Source organism: Paramormyrops kingsleyae, chromosome 1 (assembly GCF_048594095.1).
Source record: "Paramormyrops kingsleyae isolate MSU_618 chromosome 1, PKINGS_0.4, whole genome shotgun sequence".
Lineage (NCBI taxonomy): Eukaryota > Metazoa > Chordata > Actinopteri > Osteoglossiformes > Mormyridae > Paramormyrops > Paramormyrops kingsleyae.
In genome coordinates this window covers 18,517,950-18,544,515 of record NC_132797.1, presented here as the reverse complement: position 1 = coordinate 18,544,515, position 26,566 = coordinate 18,517,950, and the positions used below count along the sequence as shown (strand labels likewise).

At 41.7% G+C, this 26,566-nt stretch overlaps 1 protein-coding gene across 2 annotated transcripts; it reads left to right on the top strand.

Annotated features, from left to right (window-relative positions):
- The first annotated feature begins 5,172 nt into the window (after positions 1-5,172).
- Positions 5,173-26,565, top strand: pthlha (parathyroid hormone-like hormone a). 2 transcript variants are annotated; one of them, XM_023817851.2, is made up of 5 exons: positions 5,173-5,420; positions 17,179-17,230; positions 17,677-17,784; positions 24,336-24,842; positions 25,904-26,565. In XM_023817851.2, the coding sequence occupies exons 3-4, from the start codon at positions 17,678-17,680 to the stop codon at positions 24,817-24,819; spliced, it is 591 nt and encodes a 196-aa protein (XP_023673619.1). In that variant the 5' UTR covers positions 5,173-5,420; positions 17,179-17,230; position 17,677; the 3' UTR covers positions 24,820-24,842; positions 25,904-26,565. The 2 variants fall into 2 exon arrangements, with proteins under 2 accessions (XP_023673619.1, XP_023673618.1); XM_023817850.2 differs by lacking the exon at positions 5,173-5,420 and adding an exon at positions 16,630-16,979.
- The last annotated feature ends 1 nt before the right edge of the window (position 26,566 follows it).

Genomic DNA, 26,566 nt, shown 5'->3' with positions numbered 1-26,566 from the left:
CATTGGCATTAAAATCTATTTCCAAAACATATGCTTTTGTCAACTCCACCTCTGCAATTCTCCCAAACGTCTTGCCATTAATGCTGAAAAATTCTAATTTGAGCTTCTCCCTTCATATTTACTATGATCATGTGATGTATTTTTCTTGCGGTCAGTTAACTGCAGTTTCCATTCGCAAAGGTGTCCTTTGAGATGAAGCTAAAGCAGCCATCTGTAATGTATACTTCTTTATTCTACTGCCCAGCCATCCAAACTGTGTTTGGGGAAAGCCGAGCGTTAGCTTTGCCTGCGGAGGAAGGCGCCAGTGAAGAATGGGGTTTTCCAGTTAAAACTAAAATCATGAGGCAGCTGAACAAAGCCCCTCCCCCCCGCCCCTACCCACACGGGAGCCATGTTACCTGGGTCCAGACTATCGGGTGGACTTTGATGCAGACAATGGTTGTCCAAGTAGCGATGTAAATGCCCTCACCCAGTGAAGTCCATACTCCTGCTGTGGTTGCTGCTGGTCATCTAGCCTCACATGAGGCACCTTGGATAGTGGCATTTCCACAAAATAGAAAATCCAAGCTACCACACAGCCCTTAACAATTGGGACAAGTCACAGAGTAACTACTGTATAGCTCTGCTGCTATGCAAACAGTATTTTGGGGTCTGAGAGTGTGTCTCTGTCGTACTACAAACATATGCAGAATCTAGAGGTGTTCCGTTAAGTTTTTTAATAATGCTATTCAGGGTCCAAATTTTCGGTTGCGTTGTATTCCTCTTTGAACTCATTAGCTCTGCAAGGGGTTTTTTTTGGGGGTGGACTTCACTGAACGTGACACTCAGCAATGTATCTTTATAGGTATGTAACAAGTACTGCGTTTAACATGATTGGTTGGTTCAATATCATGTGCCAAAGTAAAAAAAAACACAGAAGTGCTATTAATGAATGATGCTTGACAAAATAAACAGGAAAGGAAATGAGTCTCCCCAGATTGTTCCATGGTTTCACGAAAAGCTAATTAAGTCAAACAAGTTAATGTAACTGAATCGGCATTAAGAAGAAGTGTACGTGTTTTTCTACACTGAACAATGTCCGACATGGCCAGAAACAGAAAAATGCTTGGATACATTTCCATAACATATGTAATGTGGTTGCTATAGACATGCTAACTGGTTACTTCTCTTAACATTCCACTTAAAAGTAAAAACTGTAATTTTAAGAGCGAAAACTTGGCAAACTTGAACAGTTTTGGGAAATGTCTCAAGAAAGTTCCTTAAATAATGAATAAAAAAGCCTAATTGTGTTTTTCTCTCTCCTCTGGTTGAATTACTTCAGCTCATTTGTATGTATATTAGCTGAAGTTAAACACAGTGCGAACACCCCCCTCCACTGGGTGCAAAGTAATGAGTCATATGTTTCAGAATACATCGCATTATCATCAGATGGCTCTAATTATTGCCTTTAAAAGAGCATGGCTAAAACTGTTTCTCACTGACACTTTGTTAAGATTTATTACACACTAAAAAGCAATTCCAAGTTAACAATTAAAACACTCCCTGTGTATATAATGTTTACCAAAAATGTATAACTGTGCAAAGCAACAAAACTTTTATTATATATTAATTTATTGGACCAAGATTTCTCCCATGCTATCAATATGTATGAGATATATTTTGAAAGCTATTTTAAACTTTACTAAACTTCATAAAACTTTCATATGCTACACTGTTAGGAGACAGTGAAAAAAATTAAGCCTTTAACACTGCAATTAGTGGGCACCATTATTTTAGCACAAACACAATATATTTTTGTGCATTATATAATATATATAAAATACCTTTGTGTTCTCACTGGAATACCATTGTATTTTCATGTGGTGTTAAAATATGATTTTATTAGCTGATGCTACTTGTTAGATTAATCTTAATGGCATTAACCATTCATATAGCTGAATATTTTAATTAGTTTCAAGTCTAATTAAGTGTTTATCTATCTTTTTTGGCAGAACAACTGATTCCTATCCTGATTCCAACAAGCAGTCTCCTAGTCACTTGCTATCACGCTAACAGTAAATTGGAATAATTGTTCTCACTTTCAGTGGTAGGTTTAATTTATGGTCCCGTATGTATTTGTAGCAGGCAGCAACAAACACGACTCTGCTGGCACCTCTAACGCTCCTCTAGGTCGGGGTGTTGGTCCCGATCCAAGCCTAATGCATATAATTATGAAAGGCTATAAACCTGACCGTTAATATGGGTTGGGGAACTTGGACCAAGGTATAGCTGTTATAATCCTCGAGGGTACCAGTCCAGGGTGGCTGGAGGAGGCACAAAGGCATTTGGCCAACACAGGAAGGTCCAGCAAGCCCGGCCCTGGGCCACCAGACTAAGTGGTAATTGGTTCACATCCTGGCCACACATGATCTGGCATGAGAGACCAGCCATTTGGGCCAGACTCTAGACCTGGAGGTGGGGTAGATTAATCCACTCAGCCGCCTGTCCCGCTCGCCCGACTAGACCCTAAAGTTGTACTTCTAAACAGGATTTACGCCCGGGATTTTATTCCCGAGATTTACGCCTGGGATTTGGATGCTGGGCTGATATCCAGGACTCAGAAATGTCACATCAGCGTCCAAGAAGAGGAGGACCATTGTTCCCTTCTCACGTGTGGGCTTTTGCCATCCAGAGGTAAAGGAGTTTGCTTAGGCATATTAAATTATAAATAGCTTGGTAGGAACAGACTGGTGTAGGTAAATGAGGGGTAGGGGGTGCAGGGCAGGGCACTGTTGAAACTTCCTAAACTGTAGCGTCTACTAGTTGGAAGGCCTCAGGTGAGTTATTGCCCAAAATAACCCAGCCCTTCCTCACACTCGATTTCCTCAAATCTCTAAATAACATAAACAGTAATAGGAGCAGACAGGCAGGTCAGATTTTCTGTTAGGGAAGTGCAACTGGTTCCTTCAAAGTATGAAGGCAAATTTAGGATCAACCTGTCGATATTCATCTTGGGTTTCTTTTTTCCCCTTCAAAGAGACATTTTAATGCTTGGGATAGGGTGTATGTGTGAAATTAACTGCCAGAAGGAAAACATGCAGTCATTAAAAGGGGCCCAGGAATGTTACTGGCCACGTCAAAACATCATTAAGCCCTCTACTTTAAACCAAACAAAGCATGAACGGGTTCTACACTGCAGCTAAATCAGGACACCGTCTGAGACGTCCACCCAAGTGCAATGAAAGAGTACTTGAATGGGCAGATGGAGTAGCAGCAGAAACTTCGGGGGAAATATAGTCCCAGAAGTATGAGAGGATGAAAGGCAAGAGATGTTGTTGCCCACCAGCTCCCCAATTCATAACACGTAGCCTTGGTGATGGTGCACTCTGTCCATTGGCTTAATATCTGTATGCTGGTCCACCCAAAAAAACGAGAAAGCATGTTTTGGTGGCTGGTTTTCAGGGACAAGTGAGTGAATGCAGATGTGGAGACCAGGTATGACCCACACAGAAGAACACGTGGGAGAGAGCATAGGACAAGCATGCTCTTGTGTCCTGGAGTGACATAAGATACTTCTAACCATGGCACTGACATTGGGGGGCATTCCTGAAAATACCACGTAGCCCAAGCCTCTGTGAAACCAGCCCCCAGTCACTCTCCAGGGCCCTGCTCATGGCCACATGTTCTTCTTCACCTGGGAATCTCCTCCACAGCCAATGCCTGGATTGCATCACATCAAAAAAGGTGAAGAAACCAAAGGAGCTGATATGCTTTTGAGGAGCATCAGCAAAGGGCTCCAGCTGCTGGTTTTCTATGCTGTTTAGCTGTTTAGAGGCTGCCTATCGACAGAGCAACAGCCCACATTTCTGGAAAGCGAGCGGTTTGTTTCAGCCAATTTCACGAATCATCCGCCCGACTAGCTTGGATAGGAGAATCTCAGAGCCAGGGGCTTGACAGACAGGCACAGCAAAAGCACGGGAGCCCAGCCAGGTTTAGATACGCCAACCAGGTTAAAGTGACTGCTGAATGGGAAGAAGCAATTCGATGAAGATCAAAGGAAGCTGCTCACCTGCTAATCTTGTGACACTAACTTAAGTGGCGTAAAAGATTATCTGAAGCTACACTTTTAAGTTATTCTTACAGTTAAGGCCATTGCTAATCTTAATATTTTGTTTCATAATTGAATAAATGTTAATGAAATATATTCACCAATCCTTATTACAATCAAGAAATGTCTTGTGCTAAAAAGAAACCAATTTTATTATCTGCCAAGTGCACTAGAGATATGGAAGCAAGATGAGATGTTTTCTTTTAAGTGGGGGGGGGGGGGTGGCTGTCAGTGATGTCTGTGGCTGGGACTCAGTGCCCTCCTGACAAATATGAGCTGTGGTATCAAGCAGCTCCACCAACATCCAAAACCGCGGCGCTCAACTAGACAGAAAAAAGAAAAAGCTAGACCAGACAACGCCAGGGGAAATTAGGGCAAGCTCAGTGGAGACCAGGATTACGAGGGACACTATGCAAACAGCGGTTGGTGTGTGGAACAAACCCATGAACTATGTTTTGGAAACCTCCTTTTTCTCTGACGTCTTTTTAAAAAAGCTCGAATGGGGTCCTCGCATAATTGAAAAGAATCTCAGGTATTTGAGACAAAACAGTAAACATAGCTCTTGTTTGGAGTCTGCTGGATAGCATTTGAAAACAGGGGATGTTCTGTACATCCAAACTTATTTTTTACACTTCAAAAATAATTCTAGACAGAAGTTAATGTGTTGCCACAGTTATACAGTAATAATAATTTCTAAAGGTAATCTCTAGGTTGGCAAGGTCTCCCTTGAATGTCATGTGGTAGGCACTCCTTGGAAACCTGTGAGAAATTCAACACCTTACACAACCCTACTTTACCAGAAACAGACATGCAGTCAACAATTTTTTTTCTAATTTCAAGAAGCATCAGTCTCCATATCGTTACCTGGGTCTTTGAGTATTACGATAAGACGTGACAATGGAAGTTACAGCTGCTGCATTGAGGAAGAATGTTTGTGTTTGTGAGTGACAGAATTAGCGAATGACGGACTGTGCACAATGACTAATTAAATATGCAAGCTGTCGCCACAAGGCGGTGATGATGACTAGTTAATGATGTCAGCAACTGGGTTCACCCTGATATATATTTTGAAAACTCACTGAGAACAGAGACACCTTCAGCAGTTCAACAACAATTCGTAAAACTTAAATAAATATCTCGAATTTATTTTCCAGACTTATCATCCTGTCTAGTTTTCCATGAAAAGTTTTTTAATGATATTGGGAACAATCGGCAAACAAGAAAAGAAGATCACAGTTGTTTTCTTCATAAATAGTGGGGAAAAAATCCCTCTGGATTGTAGTAAATCATAACCAGGAAAGAAAGCCAACAGCCATAACTTTTTCATGCAGTAGTAAGTATTGTTTTTTTTTAGTTTACTAAAACCTGGAAATATTTTAATCACAACATGACTATATGGTGTGTTTTTGTTGACTGTAGTACATTTTAATGCTGCAAATGTGTGTTCTGTGAAATTCTTCAGTTGTTCAGCTTATTGTCAACATATATGCTTCAAAGAGAACAAACTGCTAAGAATTCCTATAGAATTTATGGTGAAGACTGTAAAGTGATGTGCTGAGGTTTGTCCATGCAATCGTCTCTTAATGATTTACAAAGTGTTACGACACAAAATACATTCATAAGGCATTACAAACATGGCTATATTTATAAAAAGGCATAACACATTATAGGCATGTTTATTATGCAGTATAAATGCTTTATGAAGCTCTTATCTATAATGCACTATAGATAACTTCATAATGCAGAACAGAGCATCTGTAAATTTAATACCAACCATCATAATGCATTATGAAGGTATCTATAGTGCATTATAGATGACAGTTTCATTGGAGTTTATTAAGTATTATAGCCAACATTAAAATGCCTTATGATTCCAATAGAAGATGCTGTAATGCTTTAATAATTGTTATACTGACCATTATAATGCATTATGAAGGTATCTACAATGCATCATAGGTGACAGTTTTAAGTAAAGTGTCACCGATCTTTCTTTAAAGGGTGGAATGCCCTTAGGCGAGAGGTCTAACTATGCCTTTCAGAAGTCCTCTTGGGGAAAGTAAAAATCCACAGCAAAACTAATTCTGAAGTGAGGTTTTCTGAGCCAATAAAACCTTCAGTTCATAGGTGTGAAACCTGGCGATCCATCTGACCGCCCGCTCTGCGCGTCACTCCAACTAACCTTAACTTTGACTGGGAGCTGTGATTGGGGTGTGTATGGGACACTTCTGTGAGACTGGAGTGCACAGGGACTGGAGCAATGGTAAGAAGATGGTGTTGTGACTGAGAGGGCTGGACAGGGATGTGATAGGATACCCGATGCTTTTCCAGCTAGATATTCTCTTTCAACACTTACATAGTCCTTTCATTCAACAGGACTGTCAAAAAATGAACCTGTGTAATTGTGTAATATATCTATTTTTATATACATACTGCATCCAGAAATAGCCCTATAGGCATTTCATTACTATGCCCGAACCGCGAGGCAGCATGAAGTTTACATGAAGGGTTTAGCCCAGTGGTTTCTTTCGAAAACACCCTGTTTAGCTGCGCAGATGGGCATGTGCCTCACCCCAAACCACAGACACCTGCAGACCATTAAGCACTGATATAATGCTGTAAAAATCTGCCCAAAGTGAATGTCAGGCATCTCCATAAACAGGTGACTGAGAGCCGCCTGCCCTCTTGTCCACAGATCAGGAAATAGCTGCAGTTCTAGGGAAATAAACCTACAAAATGTCTAGTATTTCACACTCATGAAATGATAGGGTGTTAATAATACTTAAAAAAATAAATAAATAAATAACATTGTCCTGCATGACACATTAGTGCTATAATGAGATCTATATTATGTTTGTTGTCAGTGGTGGATTGTGAACAACACAGCATCGCTGAATGTATAATTAACTTGTAAATGCAAACTAAACTAAATACGGCAGCTTTAAGTGCAATGACCTGCCTAATGAAATGGTATTCATTCCTCTATTGTGCACAAACTATTAATGTTACAATTAGGGGGTAGTTTCAAGCTGAAACTCACGCTGCCACTGTCATGAACAGAAACACAAGTTCACAGGAAGACCAGGAAGAGATTTTTATAACACTAATACCATACAATTCATTAAGCTTTCATAGGCTGACGGTAAAGATAAATTGTTCTGTCACTATAACCCCTGTACCGGATAAGCCATAATAGAAGACGGACAGATGGATGGATGGATGGATGGATGGTTCATACAGTGTATTTATCTTTTAGGATCCAAACTTGTCTAAACGCTAGAGTCCCATAGCCAGTTCTGGGCATTTCAGGTCCAGAAACTACAAATCCAGACCAAGATTTTGTTTCTACCAACCAGTTGAGTATGACTGTGACTGCTCAACTGGTTGGTAGAAACAAAATCTTAGTCTGAATTTGTAGTTTCTGGACCTAAAATGCTCAACACTGCATGTAGCTCATGGTCCACTGGGCAGTAGCTTCAGTCCTCGGGAGACACAATATTAAATATGAGGTGTCATGGCTAGAATGAGTTTTAAGGAAACCAAAGGATGAAGACGCATGCTTCCTCTTTGTTACTCCTCACTGCCGCTGAGCCACCTCACGTTTGTACTTTGTGCCCTTGTGCTGACACTGGTAGGGCTAAGGTTGCTCACACTGTGTACCTGTCCAAGTCCCAAAGGGACCAGCCAAACTTCAGTCTGTGCGCACTGGACTGAATGGGAGGGGCAGGGCCAACAGCCACAACCAAGTCATTCCCTAGGGCATGTGACCACACCACCGCTAAGGCAGGCCAGGCGTCAGCATGTAGAGCTCTGAGGTAAACCAGGAGTGAAGACAACAAGCAGGCAGCACTGTGGCTCCCAGGATCATAATTAGCAACAGCTTGCCCATAGGAGGCGGCAATGAGCAATATCTGCCTAGATGGCAAAAGCGATGACCCAGGGTATCCGACTTTCTGGTTGGTGCTTCATTTTCATTCATCAAAAGGGCTTCAATGGGCAAAAAAGCAAGTAACAGGACACTGTGCAGGTCCATGAAGCAGAATGCAGTAATGTGCTACATAAAGCAGATTTCCTGGTTCAAGCACATTTAGCCAGGAAAATGTTATAATAGATTTGAATATGGGCAAAAAAACTCTTTCCAAAGTGGGCACAGACTTACTGTCAGTGACAAAAAGTTGACTTATGGGTACAGAACTGGGTCATTGAAGCACGATGACATCCCTGCTCAAATCAAGCACCATACGTTTTATACATTCACATTTAAGACAAAACATATAGACTGATGCTATTTAACCAAAACATTTTATGAATTTGTTACTTCACTTTTATGAATAGTATTAATAGTTTCTTAGACAGGCTCTATCTGTCCATGTGAAATTAATGCAAACTTTCGCAAATTCATTGAAATGCATTTAGAGGAAACTGCAGGATCAGTTACATCGCAATTGCTCACATTTAAAGGTGGGTAAACTGACTCATCATTGTGCTGTTTCAAAAAGAAGATAATACCCAATTGACATGCAAATGCCTTGCTTGTATTGTACACTTATCTCAGCTGGTACATACAAACACACCAATGCCTTTTCTCCATGCGTTCCACATTAAGAACATAAGAACTATACAAAGCCATTCGGCCCATCGAGCTCGCTTGGGGAGAACTTAACTAATAGCTCAGAGTTGTTAAAATCTTATCTAGCTCTGATTTAAAGGAACCCAAGGATTCAGCTTGCACTACGTTATCAGGAAGACTATTTCATACTCTGACTACACGCTGTGTAAAGAAGTGCTTCCTTAAATCCAGTTTCAAATGTTCTCCCGCTAATTTCCACCTATGGCCACGAGTTCTTGTATTTCAACTAATGCTGAAGTAACTATTTGGTTGAACAGCATCCAAACCCGTTAGAATCTTATAGACCTGGATCATGTCCCCCCTCAGTCTCCTTTGCTTGAGGCTGAACAGATTTAGCTCAACTAACCTTTCCTCGTATGACATTCCTCTAAGACCAGGAATCATTCTTGTGGCCCTACGCTGCACCTTTTCTAAGGCCGCAATGTCCATTTTAAGATATGGTGACCAAACCTGCCATAAAATACCTGTACTTTATATTTCTGCTCCCTACATGGAGTACCTTACATTTGTCTATGTAAAATTTCATCTGCCAGGTATCGGCCCAGTCACTAATTAAATCAAGATCCCGCTGTAGCTGCTGAGCCGCTAGTTCAGTATCTGCTACACCACCCACCTTGGTGTCATCTGCAAATTTCACCAGTTTACTGTATATATTGGTGTCTATATCATTTATTTAAATTAGGAACAATAGTGGTCCTAAAATTGAACCCTGCGGTACCCCACTATGAACGCAGGCCCACTGTGACATTGTGCCTCTTATAACTACTCGCTGCTTCCTATCTGTTGACCAGTTATCAATCCAGGTCGCTACAGTTCCTAAAATACCTGTCGCTTTGAAGGAAAACCATGACTCATGACTGGTCAACCCATTAGGCAACATAGGTAGCTGCCCAGGTTGCCGTCTTCGGAGGAAGCATCACCGCTGTTGCCCCCCTTCCCGAGCATGAGGAGTGCTGCGTGAAAGTTGTCGGGGGGGGGGGCAATGGCGGTGAAGCTCACCCAAGGTACCATGTGGGCTTTTACCTGCAATCCTATGACTCATGTGGTTATTAAAGTTATTAAACTTAAAGCTATTACAGTTATGCATTATCATTTTCTTTTAATAAATATGCAATGTTTGCACTCTGTGCACTTTTGAATGCATCCGGCATTTATTTACAATTTGTTTTATTCTGCCATAACTATTGAAACACAAGAGATTCAAAATGTATATTAACATACAGCCATTATAGGATATAGATATACCATCTTGTTGTCTGTGAGACACATAGACACAGGTGAGAGCAAGTTGTGCGGTCAGAGCACAGGGTCAGCTAGCACTTAACACCCCCAGAGCAATTGGGGTTAAGGGCCTTCATAAAGGCCCCAGTGATGGTGTCACTCTGTCTGCCACATGGTAAAACGGTGAGTTTGAACACCATCCCCCTCCCACCTGACTGGCAAAATCTACCGAGAGGGACCTATCAGTAGGGTTGCTGGACCCACCACAGATATATATATATATATATATGTATACATTTTTTTTGGGCTACGGATCTGAAAAAGTCTTACAGATAAGATAAGGTAATGCCTTCTCTAGCAGCTCGTCCACCAGAGCACACGGTCAGCCTGCATAAGTTTCGGGGAAGACCTTGGTTACTGTAAACAGGGTGTGTGATTGTTTCATCTGATTATCCGCTGCTTTAGTGTCAGAGACAGCGGAAATTACTAACACATTATAAGGAGCTACCCGGCCTGATGAAGTCAGCTTGGGAAAAACAACAAATGAGATCAGTATTGGATAGTAAGAGAGGGTGGAATCACATGTCTCCAGAATCCTTGATGGACACACACAGCAGGTCAGCTCTGTATCAACACAGACAATGAAATGGGAGCTTCACAGAGCTGGAAAGTTCTTCAGATGCATCATTGCAATCCATAAAAACAGACAGTAGAGATATAGTGGCTATATGGTATCATAGGATGCTTTTGATTAATGGAGACCCCAATTTTACATCGCCTGATTAGTTTCAACAGGGCTGATATTTAATTAATAGTTTTTTTTGACATATGCTGCATTAATCTCTTACCAGGCAGAATCCATTTTTTAATCCAGTATATAATCGCCATTGTAATCTCTTATCCCTGTTATCCGCAGTAGCAATGTTCCAGGTTAAAAAAAAAATGTATATGGATGTACAGATGATTATAGATGTATCTATCCTCAATCCTAAAAAGCACCACAAGAGTGGGCCAGCCTTAAAAGGTACCTACCTAGTGACACTCACCTCTATCAAGCCACAATAAGTTAGGAAAGCTGCTCTTTGAAGAATGGTGTCAAATTCCTTAAGAGCAGATCCAGACTCTCTTACTGACTGAATTCCACTTTGTCCCCATGCCATCCTGGCCGCACACCATGGTCCAGCCGCCTGCTGGGTAATATTTTATCAATTTTTTTGTCCAATTCCTATACACTGCTTCCCAGATAAAGATTTAATTTTAGTCTTGGCAAAACAGATAAAATCAGTTTTTCATCAAGAGATGAACGGATGGGAAGGAAATTATTTTCAATGAGAAGGAAACTATTCCTAATTGTTTATGCAAAAATAAAATTAAATGATCCAAAAAGCTTTTGGAGCAAATTACGTTCCATAGGGGTCAATGGGGCAGATTTTTCTAGAGTTTTGGCTTGAGATCAGTGTGTCTGTGGTGAATCAAACACTAAATTGCTTCCAGAGACTAAGTACAGTTCTGCTGGTCTTTGGTTATATGTCAGTGGTGATGATTCTCGAACACAGCTAAGGGTTTCCACACGGAAAACATATTAGCCATATTTTTATTTATGTAATTAACAAGTTTCTGGTATTCATACCTTTGAGACCATCCCTAAGTTGTGGAAATATGTGGAAATGTCTAGGTGAGATGTGGAGAGGACGTGGGTGTTTCGGGGAAGGGATGTGGTTGGGCGAGAATCCCCTGCACTCACCTGTCATTGTATAAAGTCGGTTTGCACTGTTTGTGAGGGGGGGGAGGCCAGACCCAGCTCTTGAGGGTTTGTAGTTGTTGGTTAGAGAGCAAAACAGTCAATTCTTATGTTGTTTGTTTGATTCGCCCATCCATTATATCCCTGTGTCTCAGACGAGGTCTTTTGTTCCAGTCTGGGAAACTAATCATTGTGTTTTCACGCTCATATTTATTGTTTCGGTAATCACTTATCCAATCAGAGACACAGAGATCCAGCTGCTAGCTCAGAAAACTTGCTTGCTTATAATTACTTTTCATTGCTACTGTTGTTAATCATTTATCATTAATCACGTATCTGACCGGGAGAAGGTTAAGTGTAAGTGCATAAAATTGGTCACCAAAGCCAGCACTACCCTTTCCCACACTGGTCAGATTATTAGTTTACAACCTTCAGCAGCAGACTGCTTCCGCTAGCGTGGAAGTATTTGTGTAAGCGGCAGTAATTTCCCGTCCTGGAGTCCCAGGAGGGATTGTGTCAATGACCCCCCCCCCCCACCCCGCCAAGAGGACATCAAAACTAAGTAAAGATAAACCACTGAGGTAGTGTGTGCTTGTTCCAGGCATCTGAAAACAAAGTCATAAATGTACACGAGATATTTATTTTTAACATAAAGTGTTTTAAAAAGACACCAGTGCGAAGTGTTATAAACTGTACACTTCATTAAGTTGGGCAGAGGTGGAAAGTTCAGGTCCAGGAAGTACAATTCCAGACCAAGGTTTTGTCTCAACCAAACAGCTGAGTACTCTGTGACTGTGACTCTTTATCCTCAACTGGTTGGTCAAAACAAAACTTTGGTCTGGATTTTCACTTTCTGGACCTGAACTTTCCCATCTCTGTAGACGGATGAAGTACAGCCCCCTCTTCGATTATAGCGTCAGAGGCGAGTGCGTTGAAACATGTGTGGCTCCGCGGGGCTAAAAACAGGAACTGAGACACACATTGCAGGAGAATAAATCTTCATCCTTTGAATGATGGGAGCTCTAATGTCAGCAAAACATTCCAGCTGTACAGGGGGGAGATTTGGCAGAATCACATCACCCCCCGAGTTCAAACACTCACTGGTGAAAAACCCCGGGCTGTCCTGGAAGACATTCTGCTGAGCCACCCTGTTCGTTTGCCAAAGCCTCATCAGAGGCGCATATCTCCTCGGGCTTGACTCAGGGCGAGAGCAGCATGTTCCTCATTAACAAGTTCATACTGGGCAGCATGCAGGCCATTTATCCTGCACATATTCGATCGAAACTGAGCTTCCGCACCTCTGCCATGAAATGTAAACCTGTGACGTCCAATATTCTTCATTCTGTGGGAAAAGAAAGATGGGTAGTGAGAAGCGGTCCTTATAAGATACGTGCCAGTTTTGTGTTTCATGTATGCAATGGCTCACCATTGTGCCTGTGACGGCACATGTGACTGGCCCCCACACCTTCTGGTGCCAACGCGGCTATTGTTCACAGGAACGTTCGTGATAGGGCAGCTTTGCCCGTTGGAGCAACGCACACAGTAAGAATGACTGAGGCTGCCGCATAGTCTCTGGAGAGCAGTGGTGAACTTGGCTGTTTGTGTTGGTGGAGATGGGCGGGGCAGCTTCGGAGAAGGGGCCACAGCGATACTCATGCCTTGAGAAAGACAGACCCGCTTGTGACTCACTCGTGTGTTCCAGGAGGACCCAACGTTGTTCCTCCTCTGTGAGTTTTTGAAGTGATCTGACACACTTCAAAGGGAAACTTTGAATCGCACCGTGAGACCAGAAAAGAGTTAGGATAAAATTCTGACCATTGTTCTGTACCACGGTTTAAAAAAGACAAAAAAGCTAACAAACACAAACTATATAAGCTCTAAATAGTTTGCATTTCCTTTGTGTTACTAGTAAATATTTTAGCTGTATAACTGGTAGACAAATGACAGGTTGTTTAAAGCTGGGTACACACCAAACCGATGGCAAAAAACAACACTGACCCAAGGCGATTAAACAATCAGCTCTCATGCCATCCTGTTGATCTTGAAAATTTTCGACGGAACACGCCAGCACGATTAGAGGTCATGGGTAATATACAGCTCAAGCAGACAACTCATTTTCAGCAACTAGCTTCAATGGTGATTCAACATGTTCAATCAGCCAAAACAACGCCAACCAGGACCAACTGTGTCTGACCGTGCTGCACACACCAGCGCGACAGGCAGTCATCGACCGTCATAAACAGCCTGACACCTTTCAATGGCTGAAAATCGGCTTAGTGGTTCCAGCCTTTACAAATTCTTTACATCAGATCTTTTAAGTAAGTATAGTGAGAAATAGTGAGAAATCTCCAACATAAGCATTGGCTTCATGGCAGTGATCAATCACTATTCCCAGAGCTTGATGGACCCAAACTCACAAAACAGCAGAGGGCATCAAACCTGCAGATGACAGCCATTTCTAGGATGCGATTTGTGTCCTCAAACAGAGTCTGTGTGGGAGGCAGACGGTAAGGACTTCAGAACACAAGGGCCAAGCTGGTCCCATGGTCACTAATCCATCAACAGTAGCGCTCAGCCAGAATAGCATACAGAATGACAGAATGATGTACTGTCATTCCACATTACTTTATAAAGTCATAGGCTCAGAGGATCTCATCTAACTGTACATTTTTGAGGGCTATTTTAAGGATAAAATATTTAGTATACTCGCTCAGTATGGCACAGACTGATTCTGTTACTCAGTCTGGCGAAGTCAACGGGCAGAAGAATCATTACTCAATAATATTATGAACAAATACAGCTTTAATTCTACAGAGAGCCTAAAATTAAAGTGGCATCACTATTGTAAAGTAGCCAGATATTGGGTGTGTTTGATAGCCATAAGGCTTCAGAAATTCAAAAAGGATTTATTTTAATTTAAGATTGCACTTCAAACAAAAATTTTGGACTGACATTTACACATATTTTCTGTATTCCCTTGTTCTCCAAAGCGGTGGGTGTACTACAACATGAGTTTTACATACCCAGAGTTGGTAGAACTGGGTTAACTAACCCTGATTTTCACAATCAGTGTTAAATGGCACTATGATGGTGGTTATCAACTCGGTAGGTTAATTCAGGGTTAGTTCACACTGGGTTCGCACTTTGTTGGCATTTGGATGCAAATTAAACACTGCCTTTTGAATAGGTAGGAAGTAAGTAATACCTGGGTGGAGCTTCAGAGGGACAACGAGAAGAAATGCCCCCCCCCCCCCCCTCAGTTGCCTGCGTTGAAATTGCAATCATTAGACAAGACCCTGTTCTATACTGGCACTTTGTAATTGTGCATAAGCACTTTTTTGGTACCCTGCAGATAGGCATAATAATGAACAAAACCTACAAGTGAATACACCATATTTACATCTTTTTGCACAAAGTATTTAATCTTGTTCATTTCTATTTGCATACATGTATATACTTGAATACTTGTATCTGTCTTGCTTGTTGTTGTTAGTGTGTTCACTGTGGGGTCTGAGAGAAACGTCATTTCAACCCTCCGAGCGTCCTGTACATATGGCAGAATTAATAATAAAGACTTCAACTTCAGTTTGACTTTAACTAATAGTGCACCAGATACCTGCATTAACACACAGGGGTAAGCAAGTGTGAATGTCAAACTCCACCTTTGGGTGGGTGATACCCGCCCCAGCAAATTTCATCTGTTCCTGGGGGAGGGGCCGTAAAGGGACCAGCACCTCATTTTTGGTATCGGGATAAAAATCTATTCATTTCCTTTGTATCAGACTGAAAAGAAAACTAGTGATATTCCCCATCACAACATTTTAGTCAAAGGACAGGTCTTATATAGGATGTATTTTTTGTGAATGGGACAGTTCATATATATGTTTTTGGTGAATGGATAGCACTTCCACCTCTTTTAAGCAAAAGCCTGCACTTAAATCTGCTCAAAGCAGGTTAGGCATGGAGTGTAAATTACTGTGACAATATACCCTGTTTAAAACTGAACTTCGATTTGTAGTAGGCAAAACTCGGAAGTAAGCCGCATGAATCCTCACAAAGCCAATAAAACTGTTCCACAGTGCAGCCCTTTGGTGTGTGTGAATCATACACACGTTTGCATGTAAGCGGATGAAAATAAGCCCAGATCATACACAGAAGTGGAGCATCTTCAGTGCTGATTGGTAAGACTCTCACCCTATTGGTGGATGGTCTCTGTAGTGTAGAATTCTAACATGGGCACTCTCAAACTCGCTTGAAGTTGCCCCTGTTATTCTTGCATAACCCTGGGGCAAGCACCCGAACCTGGGGAAGGAATTCTTTAACCTGCTTTCAAGCAGAGTGGAGTTTGCTCCACATGAAAATTTGCCTACATTTTTCTCTATTCTGGGGTTAAATCTTTAGTGTGTAGCTTATAAGATACAGAACTTAAGAATGTGATGTTGGAACCAAAAGACAATCAAAAATATGACACATAACCCACTGACACAGACACAGCGACAGAAATACCACATATTTCATCCGTACATTTCATCTTATTTTTTTGGAAATATTTTTTCAAACTTAAATAATTGAGAGGAATCTCGGCGAGACTTCACTTCATCGGTGAAATTTAAGACTTGTGTTTTCGGCATACCTTGTGTATAGCCCCGCTGTTTGTCTCTGACTCCCATAATTTGGTCTTTCAGCTTGCTCAGCACCAGAAAGCAGTATCTCACTTTTCACTAAATCGCCACTTTGGGCGTTAAGAATCCTCTGAACTACTACCAAGCATAGCCTGGGGGGTAAAGTGAGTGGCACAATTTTGCGCAACCGCGTACGTGTATGTGTGCATGTTTGCGGTGGGTGGGTGGGTAGATGAGGTGGGGGGGGGGGGAGCAGAGGGGGGGGGGGTTTCTACCCTTCATCTTTCCCACCCCCCACACCCCCGTCATGCCACTCACACCCCTCTCCCGCTCCTCCTGTGCGCCAGCGTCTGGATGCCGCGTGGGCGCCACCTTCTTGTCGCTCGTGGCTCTCAGGAGTGGGATCCCAAGCAGGGGCAGCTCTCAGGCTTCTTCTCAAAAGGCTGCCGGCTTCTCAGAAGAGCACAGACAAGCATGCTGCTAACGTTCCCATCACAAACGCTCCAGCTGCCGTTGCTGCCGGTCCCACTGCAGAGTGGCCAAAGAGATAGATCCGCAGCCCCCTCCATGCAGGACAACTAGAGTGGCCAGCAGCCACAGACAGACACAGCAGGACAGCTATCGATCACTTCAGCTTCATTTTTTTCTTCTTTTTTTCCCTTCCAGGAAAGTTTGAGGAAAGTAAGTGTGCCGTCTTACACATGCGGATACTGGGGAAGAGGAGGCTGCGGATTGGTTCTGGTGGGGTTTTTCCCACACCTAGTTTTCGGCGTAATCCTCTCCATTTATTTTTACAGGGGGATAATCACCTGGATTGACCTAGAACCGTCTTTTGTGTCATTTCTGCCTGGAAACTTACCGCAGCCTTTTCTCTTTACAGGAGTCTGAAGAAGGGACTGACCAAACACTTTGTGAAATTGCTCTTTAGAGAAGTAAGTCCTTCTCCTGTTTTCCTTTCTGGCTTTTCTCTGTGAGTGCCTCGTGGCTTTTGCACTATATCAGGCATGCTGGGGCACCTTTTTTTAAATACTGGATGTGATTAAGTTTAATAATCCCTCCAGTCATGCAGTCCAGACAGGCAACTTGTAAGAATCTCCATGCGAGGAACATGTTCATTGGATAATTTTGTAGTGGTTTCATTTAATAACTTATTTACTGTCACAAGTTAATTACTAGAAACATCACAGCAATGAAGGATGGAATTTTTACTGTCATCCTGTAGTCACTGTGGTCTACTGACTTAAATAATCACATAAAACTGTTTGATCTGCTCTGCCACACAAGCTAATAATAGCAGATGTTTATCAGTTAGCTGCCGTGTCGTGTTGTATAAATACTGCACTTTTGACTAATGGGATATTCTATTTCCTCGTTGCAGGATGCTCAGCTCCAGAAGATTGTTTCAGCAGTGGAGTTTCGCTCTGTTCCTCCTCTGCTCCCCAGTTCCTCACTTTGGGAGACCTATTGATGCTCTCAGTGACCGAATGTAAGTCTCTGTTTGTCTATTCCATTTTGACTGACTATGACTCTGCACTGAATGTAATTGTTATTATTATTATTATACGGGAATATGATTTTTAATTAAAATCCCAGTTTTTATTAAGTTCTTATAATACCTATTTCAGAAATTAAGAAGCAGGTGTTTGCAAGGTTTTTTTTATCAGTTACGTTTGAATTTAAGATAAAGACACTCATTCAGTATATGTGTCATCAGTTGTTTTAATTTAATTCCAATGAATTTCTAATTAGTTTTTTTTATTTTATTTTAATTCCAAAGCAAATAATTTTATAATGTCCTTCTATATGTTTTACATTATTAGCATAATTCTCCTGTCGCTGGGGTGAGTCATGGTGTTACATTGTCTGCTGAAGACAGAAACTGATTTATTTACTTGTTCTTCTCACGTATGGACCTATACATTGTGATTGGGCATCTGGTTGCCCACATATGTCCTGGCACCGTCCACTCTGTACTCAGGAGAAGTCTGATACAGGGTGAAAGTATCACTGATGCTCTGTTAGGCAGTGGACTAAGCTAGAGAGGAATTCAAGAACAGGAGTGCTGCAAATTATGAAATGCATCCAGGCAAATCTGAATGGAAATATGTGCAGGGGGATTTCATGCTAGTTTGTAAAGACAGAGTCTACCCTGAGCAGGGAGGATTAGCTGTTCTGCAAAAACGCTAATAGATTCATAGGTTTCTATCCAGAAGAACCGGCAACATCCACAAAGCTTGCCACTCAAAAACAAATGTTATGTTTCAATGTTTCAACTTTCAAGTAAAAAAGGCTAGTACAACAGAATGCACATAATTTGATCACACTGCGGTCACATCTGAAATGTATTTTGTTATGGTGGTTCGAGCTGCTGGGATGTCTCTGAGAGGGCAGAGTCTCTGTCAGCTGTGTAACGCCCAGACACGTGCAGGTCAGACCCCGAAAAATCCAACCTGTGTTGTTCTGATAAGCAGGAAGCTAACCTATGCTCCCATAGCTTATGATGCACTGGGAAAGTTCTGGAAGCAATGTGCCACTTGATGTGTGGGGGCATATGCACCTGCTGGCGGCCGGCCTGCCTGCAGTGTGGTCTCCCCTGCGCCCACGCACGGCTCACTGAGCAACTCAGGAGATACCACAGAAGATGCCTTACAAATGAGATGGAATCTGCTGTTTGTAGTTATCAGACAGGTTTAAGCAGATGGAAGTTGATTTAATCTATGGCCTAGTTTACTTGTCTATTTTGTAATTATTTTTTTAGTGAAAATTTGAATCACTGGGCATAACCTATATATCTCTGGCTTCATCTCTATTTAAATATATGCCCCACGTTGTACGTCTCCATAATTTTCACAGACCGGTAGTTACAAAAAAATGCATTTACCCTTATTCAACTGCACTACTAATCTAGCCTTGTTGCTTTATGAGAAATCATTTGTCTGTAGATTTGAACATGGGATCTGCTGATTTTTCAAAGCAAGTGTCCCAAGATGTGGCCAAACTCCGCGAATGAACGAGCGGGCGGTGCGCCGCCTGTCGCTGCTCGCAGTGCAACGTCGCTCCACGGGCACCGCGCAGGATGAGACGTCGAGTCACACTCTGCCTGTCTCTGGCTGGGGAAAAGCCTGCAGTTTACGCTGCATGGGAATGAAACCGGCGCTCGAAAATCGATGTCGCTGGCGGGGGGCCAGGCGGCGTTACGAGTCACATAAACGTTTGGTTTGACCCGCCGCCAGCTTTGAAAAAGAAGTTCAAACAGACAGCGGGAGGGAGGGAGGGAGACGACTGAAGTTATGCGCATTGTGGTCACATTAAATGCGTGGTGCGTTTTTAAAGCAGCATAAAGGAACAATTAACTTACGGTATGCCAAAAATAATAACCGCTGGCGACCTGCCACCTCGGGATGCCGATTACACTTATTATAGTAAACTTGTTGAAGGTTAAAAGAACAATTTTAAATGTATCAGTCTCTGAAACCGATCTGAGCATCATTTTAGCATTCAGAAATGTTCATAAATGTTTACTGGGGTTGGCAACTTTGGTCAGCTGGCTGGAGTGAGATTATCAATTCGAGACAAGTCTTCACACACGTGCACATGCATTTACATGTATGTGACAGTTTTATTACCTTGTAAATATTCTGTAGGGTTTGCAAACATCCCCAAAGGTTTTGATGTAGCTAATTTTATGTTTATATGGGAATAATATAGATTTGCCATAAGATTTCTTGCGTGAGAGTCTGAAAGTGTGAATGTCACACCAGATGGATAAGTGCGTGAGAGTTGGCAATTCTGGCTAAAGGACTACTATGTAAATCCATACATTTTAGGTAAAGAACAATTATTATTATTATTATTATGTCACTTAATAAACCGTTTCATAAACTAATTTTCTCCATATTTACATAGCTCACATCTGGGTAAACTGCTCTACCTTTGCTGTCAGACAATCACCAATATCCCCATCACAGCACTTACATTCCATCAAAGACCACATTTCCCCCTACACACACCACTCCACCCTTGAAACTCAATAAACTAACTTTAATCCTGAGTACCAAAAAGGACTCCCTTCACATGTTACAACTGCTGCTTTTACATACCCTAAGTGCCTATGACAAGTTCACTCAGATCCATTAGGCGGCCGCTCAGTCTAAACAGTTGTCATCGATTACGATTCGTGTTTATGTGTTTCCAGTTGGACGGTGATAACTGACGTGTCCTTCAAACACTCTCAGTTTTCATGTATATGGGGAGCAGCGGCACAGTTCGGGCTTTCGGCGTTTGCATTTCCCCAGAAACTGGAGCAGTGTAACCAGAAAGTGTGGAAAGAAAGCTTTACCCTGGAGAAAGGACACCACAGCCCAGGACTAGTTCCCATCCACTCTGTGCTCCTTTGCACTCTCACACCTCCATCTCTGTGACTAGAACCAGACTCCAATGGGCCACAAGCAGAGCAGTGGTTACAGGACTGAATCTGCCTTCAAATCAGGGCAGGTTCACCACTGAGGAAGAGCCTCGGTTTTGGTTAATTTAACTTGAATGCCAGCACATCAAAGGAGTGATGTGTAAAGCTGTAGGTGCATGCAAAGATCCCAGGCAGGTTAAAATATGATGTAACACAGCGTACAAAACACAGTGTGACAGTGCAATAACACAATGGGACACAGCATAATAACACAGTGTAACAGGGGGTAAAAACACAGTGTGACACAGCATAATAATAGTGTAACAGAGGGTAAAAGCAGAGTGTAATACAGATTAACATAAATGTCACCGGCTTTTAACATTTTAACATTAAATATAGGTACTTATCTCTTTTAGAACTATTTGAAATATATTACATTGCTAAAATAGTTTTCTCTTTTTTGATTGCTGCTAGTGAAGTTTCATATTTTAATAGTATTTTTTCATTAAAGGTAAAATGTCATTTTACATTTGCTTAACCCTCTTTAGAAAGCAATTACTATGTTTTACCCTATTAATTTAATCATCTGATCATATGGTTGGTAATTCTCCCATGAGAGCAGGGACATTTTTCCATATATTTTTCCAAAAGAAGCAAAATTCTAATATTACGGCAACATTTTTTACAGTTAATCTGGAATTCAGATATAAAATAATATATTTCTCATTTGTAGTAAATGCATACATGGTATAAAAAACGTCTAAACGAATAAAGTAGAACAATTAATCACCTGACCTTTCATTCTTAAGTAATTTGATGGACCAGCTGGAAGCCTCGAAATGAATTCATTTTAAAATTCCAAGACATCAGGAAAACCTTATTTTTGGAAGTTCTGGTCAAGTCATTTTATGCTAATAATTTTTTAGCATATGCTCATGTTGTCACGATCCGCTCCGTTCGATCCCGATGTGTGCCACGCCCACCTCGTTACCTCGTGTTCAGCCCTACTTGTGATCACCTGAGTCCTGTTATGTCTAGATTGTCTTTGGTATTTAGTCCTCGTCTGAGTCAGTCTTCCCCAGATCTGTCATTGTATTGTTTGGATGTTTGTTCCTGTCCGCCTTCCCGCTCCTAATAAACCCCCGTTTGTCCGTATTGACGGCTCCGATCGCCTGCTTTCCGGCTCGCCCGATCCCGATCCTAACACATGTGAGGATATTGAGATATTGTAAGAACCATTTCAATTCCAGTTGTTGGATAGGTATATAAAATAATAAGCCTAATAGTAAATTATAACTGAATTTGCTGAAGTTTCCGGGAAAATATATTTGTCTCATAAAGCAAGGAACACTCAGAGGGGACCGCTCTGTGGTGCAACTTAAATGCTTTCTCTAGCGCTGAGTAAGTAAGCCACGCTGTGGATGGCTGTTGAATATGCTTGATTCATTCGTCGTCGTGTACATTGTGTAACTCACTTTCCTGACAGCTAAGGTGACATCAGCTTGGTGCAACTACCACATTACCTAGTCACGGCGCACAAACGTGCCCCTTTCACAGCTCCAGTGGCAGTTATTAATTGAGCAAGCTGGTCCCTGGCAAAAACGGCACTTTTTAACAGTAATACTTATGTACCGGCGCATGGCTAAGTAATAGCACATAAACTTCACTGCAGTGCTTCTAAGTGTGAAGCAGGTCAATTAGAGAAACACAGAGGAGCAAAAGTACAAAATAAAAAAGGCCTAAATAAGTCTTAAGTTATATATAAGTTATATAGTTGTCATTCTGTTGTCCCTCATGTTATGACCTCAAAGGATATCAGTAAAGCTTGTAAAATAGCAGTTGTGTCTAATTTTTATAGGTTTCCAGTTTTAACATTTCTCTTTCAGCACATTTTTAAACATAACGCTATTACACATATTCAGTTTAAAAACAACAAATTGAAGTATAGGATCGAAATATTTCTTCTTTTCTACTGCCACCTATTGGTAAATGTAGGTAAGATTCTTTAGTTATTAAGTAACAGTAAAACTGTAAATGCAGCATTCTTTTTGCCATTCCAAAAGGGGGTATTTGAGAAGTAGCCTATTGGCTGCCCGGTGCTTCATCCCAGCATTCTTCAAAAGTCACGTCCTGAATCACATAATTGTTTCAAGGCATTTGGACCGAAAACAAACAGAAATGTGGGATTTCAGTGTTTATTACCCTATACTTGCCTGCTCTACAAATAATATATTTACAAATGTATCTGATATTAACTAAAACTATATCACTATAGAAATTCTGTTATATTAAGAGTTCTTTCCACACACACACACACAGGTTTGTAATTGTATATTTCTGGAATTCACCATTCATTTCTATGGGTAAATCTCTAATCCCAACATGACGACCATAACTCCCACCCAGCCCTAACCTTAACCATAAGTAACCAAACTAAATACGAGACTCTTGGCATATTCACTTTTTTGATTGCATTCACAAATCTTTGTGGGGACCTGAATATACATAGTCCACACACACGATATCGCGAAGAAATACTGCTTAACTTCATAATTCTCTCAAACGGAATGCTCACATACAATAATAAAGAAACACTGAGAACAATTTCAGCAGATGTGCCCGACAACACGTCTATCAGGGTTTTTTATTGAAACGCGCGAATATTGCTTCATTTTGTGAACGTGGCTTGTAACTTAGGAGCATCATGCAGCGCGTTAAAGCGCGAGCAGGGAGCATAAATGTGGGGCAGTTCTGTGCGTGGGCACGGGCTCCAGCCGTGTTAGAAATCTCCCTGGATTTATTTTACTTAGGTGCAAGGACTTGGAGCTGAGTCAATTTAAGATAAATATAATATCAAATAGTAAATGGGGCCCAGCCAGCATTTTGTACGCCTTGATTACTTTAAGTAAAACCACATTTTATCAGAAGCACCTGGACAAATTCTAAGGAGTTCGGGATTCATATTTAAAAAGACGGTAAATTAGATCAAAACTAACAGTTTGAAGGTTGTACCGGTTTTGGTCCTGCTGGTGGAACTTTGAAAAAACACCCTTATTTTAGTTCATTGGTATTCATATTTAGGGCCCCTGGGAGTGTTCCACGAAGAAGGATTTCTCAGTTAGCTGGCTTAACTTAAGCTAGAAGTCATGAGTGCGAAACACCCCCTCCTCCCAGTCTTACACCACTCTGCTACTGGAAGCCATTGCAATGGTTGCAGTTCATTGTGCTTTTGTTTGTTGAAAGGCCTGTAGAAATTCTTCTTACATACAGTTTCGGAGACCAGCGGTGTGTCACAATCCATGTGAGGGTCAGATAGTGTAGATTCAGAGCAATCAGAACCAAAACTAACTGATTAAAAACAGCACTTTATATTATCATTTTGCACTATTACTTCTGTATATATTACATCACTGTGTTTTGTTGTTTACATTTATGTTTTTTATGATGTCTGCTAAACAGTCTTTCATTGTTTATCAATGACAATAAAGATGAATTCTATTCTATTTAAATCATCAAATCAAATCAAATAAAAAAAACTTTATTTGTCCCCGAGGGGCAATCAGGTGGTTGGCAATACTAAAACGGCAGGATCCTGCACACAAAGCTGACGTGCTGCTGTTGCTCTTATGCAGGAAGCGTTCCGTGACCCACGCCCAGCTGATGCACGACAGGGGCCGCACGCTGCAGGACTTAAAGCGGCGCATGTGGCTGCAGGAGCTGCTGGACGAGGTGCACACGGCGGAGGTCCGTGAGCTTCCAGCACGCGGCGGGGGCGGTGGGGGCAACAGCAGCGGAGGCAGTAGCTCCGGGATCAGCACTGGGATCAGTGGGAGCACCCTGCACCCCAAGCCTGCTGGCAGCACCAAGAACTACCCCATGGGCTTCCCAGTGGACGAGGAAGGAACCAACCTGCCTCAGGAGACCAATAAGTCGCAGACATACAAGGACCAGCCACTGAAGGTGGCCGGCAAGAAGAAGAAGAAGGGGCGCTCGGGGAAACGGAGGGAGAGTGAGAAGAGGAAGCGGCGGGCCCGATCGCTCAGCAATCACCAGCTTGAGATTGGCCCCCACCTGGAGTGGAGGTCACACTTACGCCTGCAGGGGGCGCTGCACTAAGACGCCGTCAGTTTCTGACAAAGGTAACCGTCTTCTGAAACTGCGTAACACCAAAGTGCTTTGGTTATGGAACTTTATTAGGATTGGTCCCAGTATCCAGCCGTGCAGTTTCCAGACTGCTCACCAAATACTAATCTAATACTCAATACTAATTCACTACAGTGAACTAATCTGGAGGACACCCAGGACAGGAAGTTGGTCCATTACATGGCAACCACTCAAAAATTATGAGCAACAGAGATATCAGTTAGTCTAATGGTATTTTCTGGAGTGTGGGGGAAGACCAGAATAGACATATAAGACCAAGTACAAAAACAGGGAACATGCAAACTCCTCACACACTGTCAAAGTGGGATTTACCCCCACAACCGTATTGGTGTGAGGCAACAGTGCTACTCACTGTTGCCACTGTATCACCTTCCTGCCCTTATAATAAGTTCTGTCCTGTAACCTAGTTCTGTCCTGTAATGCGTATCTGACCAGGAAAGTTAGATTTTCTTGACCTTGAAGATAAAGGTCAGATATGTGATAAGCAGCATCCCTTGGATATTGATGTCTCTTCTGCTTCCCTATGCATCTGGGATGGATTGGGATTACTGTGGGATTTACTTTTGGGTTCAGACAGGTTCTTGGACCTAGAAAATTAGGCTTGCAGCAGTACATGCCAAATACACAATTAACTGATTGATTTTAAATAATCGATCGATCAGTCCATCTTCCAACCTAGTCGGGGTCGCAGGGACAAGAAATGCCTCCATATCCCGCAGTGTGTGTCTGTGTGTGACTCTGTGACTGTGTGTGAGTGTGACTGTATCCATGTGTCCTGTGATTGGCTGACACCCCCTGCCTTTTATCGTGTTGGTGTTTAATTGATGGCAGATGTAATTTATAAGTGTATTGGGAGATTTTTTTTGCCTATGATGATAATAGGGTGTTGGTGTTTCGCTGGTTTCATAGTTCGAGTCATGTCAGTTGCATACGATTCCTCAGAATGGAGAATTCTTAGTGTTGGATCCAAATGATTCTCTGTGAAGGAATACATTATTTCAAGCTATTAAATGCCCTTTTTCTCTTCTCTTTGCAGATACCTAAAGACATTTGAACCGGACACCTACAGACTCATGTTGCAGTATTCTGTAATAGTGATTGTTTGGAGAGTAATAAGGAAAATATTTATTGTTTGTAAATATCTGAAATGCATCTGAACAATGATAATTATGACAGTAATAAACCTTAGTTAATGCTCCATGGAGCTTCAGATGTTGGTCTTTGTGAATATTTCCTTTTTTGTTAGGGGTACGCCAATTATAAATGTCAGATTTGCGTAATTTATTTTGTTTGAATGGTGTATTTATTTTGTAAATGTATCACGGTGCTGCTGACTTTCTATATTTTTGTAACATAATGCACTTTAGATATATAAATATATATCAAGTAATTTTGTTAATTGACCTAATAAAGTGTTCTCTTTTTGTGGTTGATTTCAGTGAAGAAAACAATTGGCCCTCCATTCTGCTGTTTTTCCATAGCCTGGCTGCCTCTGAAGCCGTTCCTCCTCCCTGCCTTTCACTTTCTCCTGTTTCACGTCACCTGTCTCCCTCAGCTTTGTCACTTGCTCTTGTTCCATCATTTCCATCCTCTGTTTGTACAAGACAGTCATGTACATAAACGTAACAAATCAATATTGCTCAGCACTTGCACTGAGAGAACACCCTATTTTTTAAATGATTAAACATTTAATAGTAAC

Coding starts and splice junctions, on each gene's coding strand:
- pthlha (XM_023817851.2), top strand. CDS start 17,678: ATGCTCAGCTCCAGAAGATTGTTTCAGCAGTGGAGTTTCGCTCTGTTC. Junction 17,785..24,335: donor GATGCTCTCAGTGACCGAAT/GTAAGTCTCTGT, acceptor GCTCTTATGCAG/GAAGCGTTCCGTGACCCACG.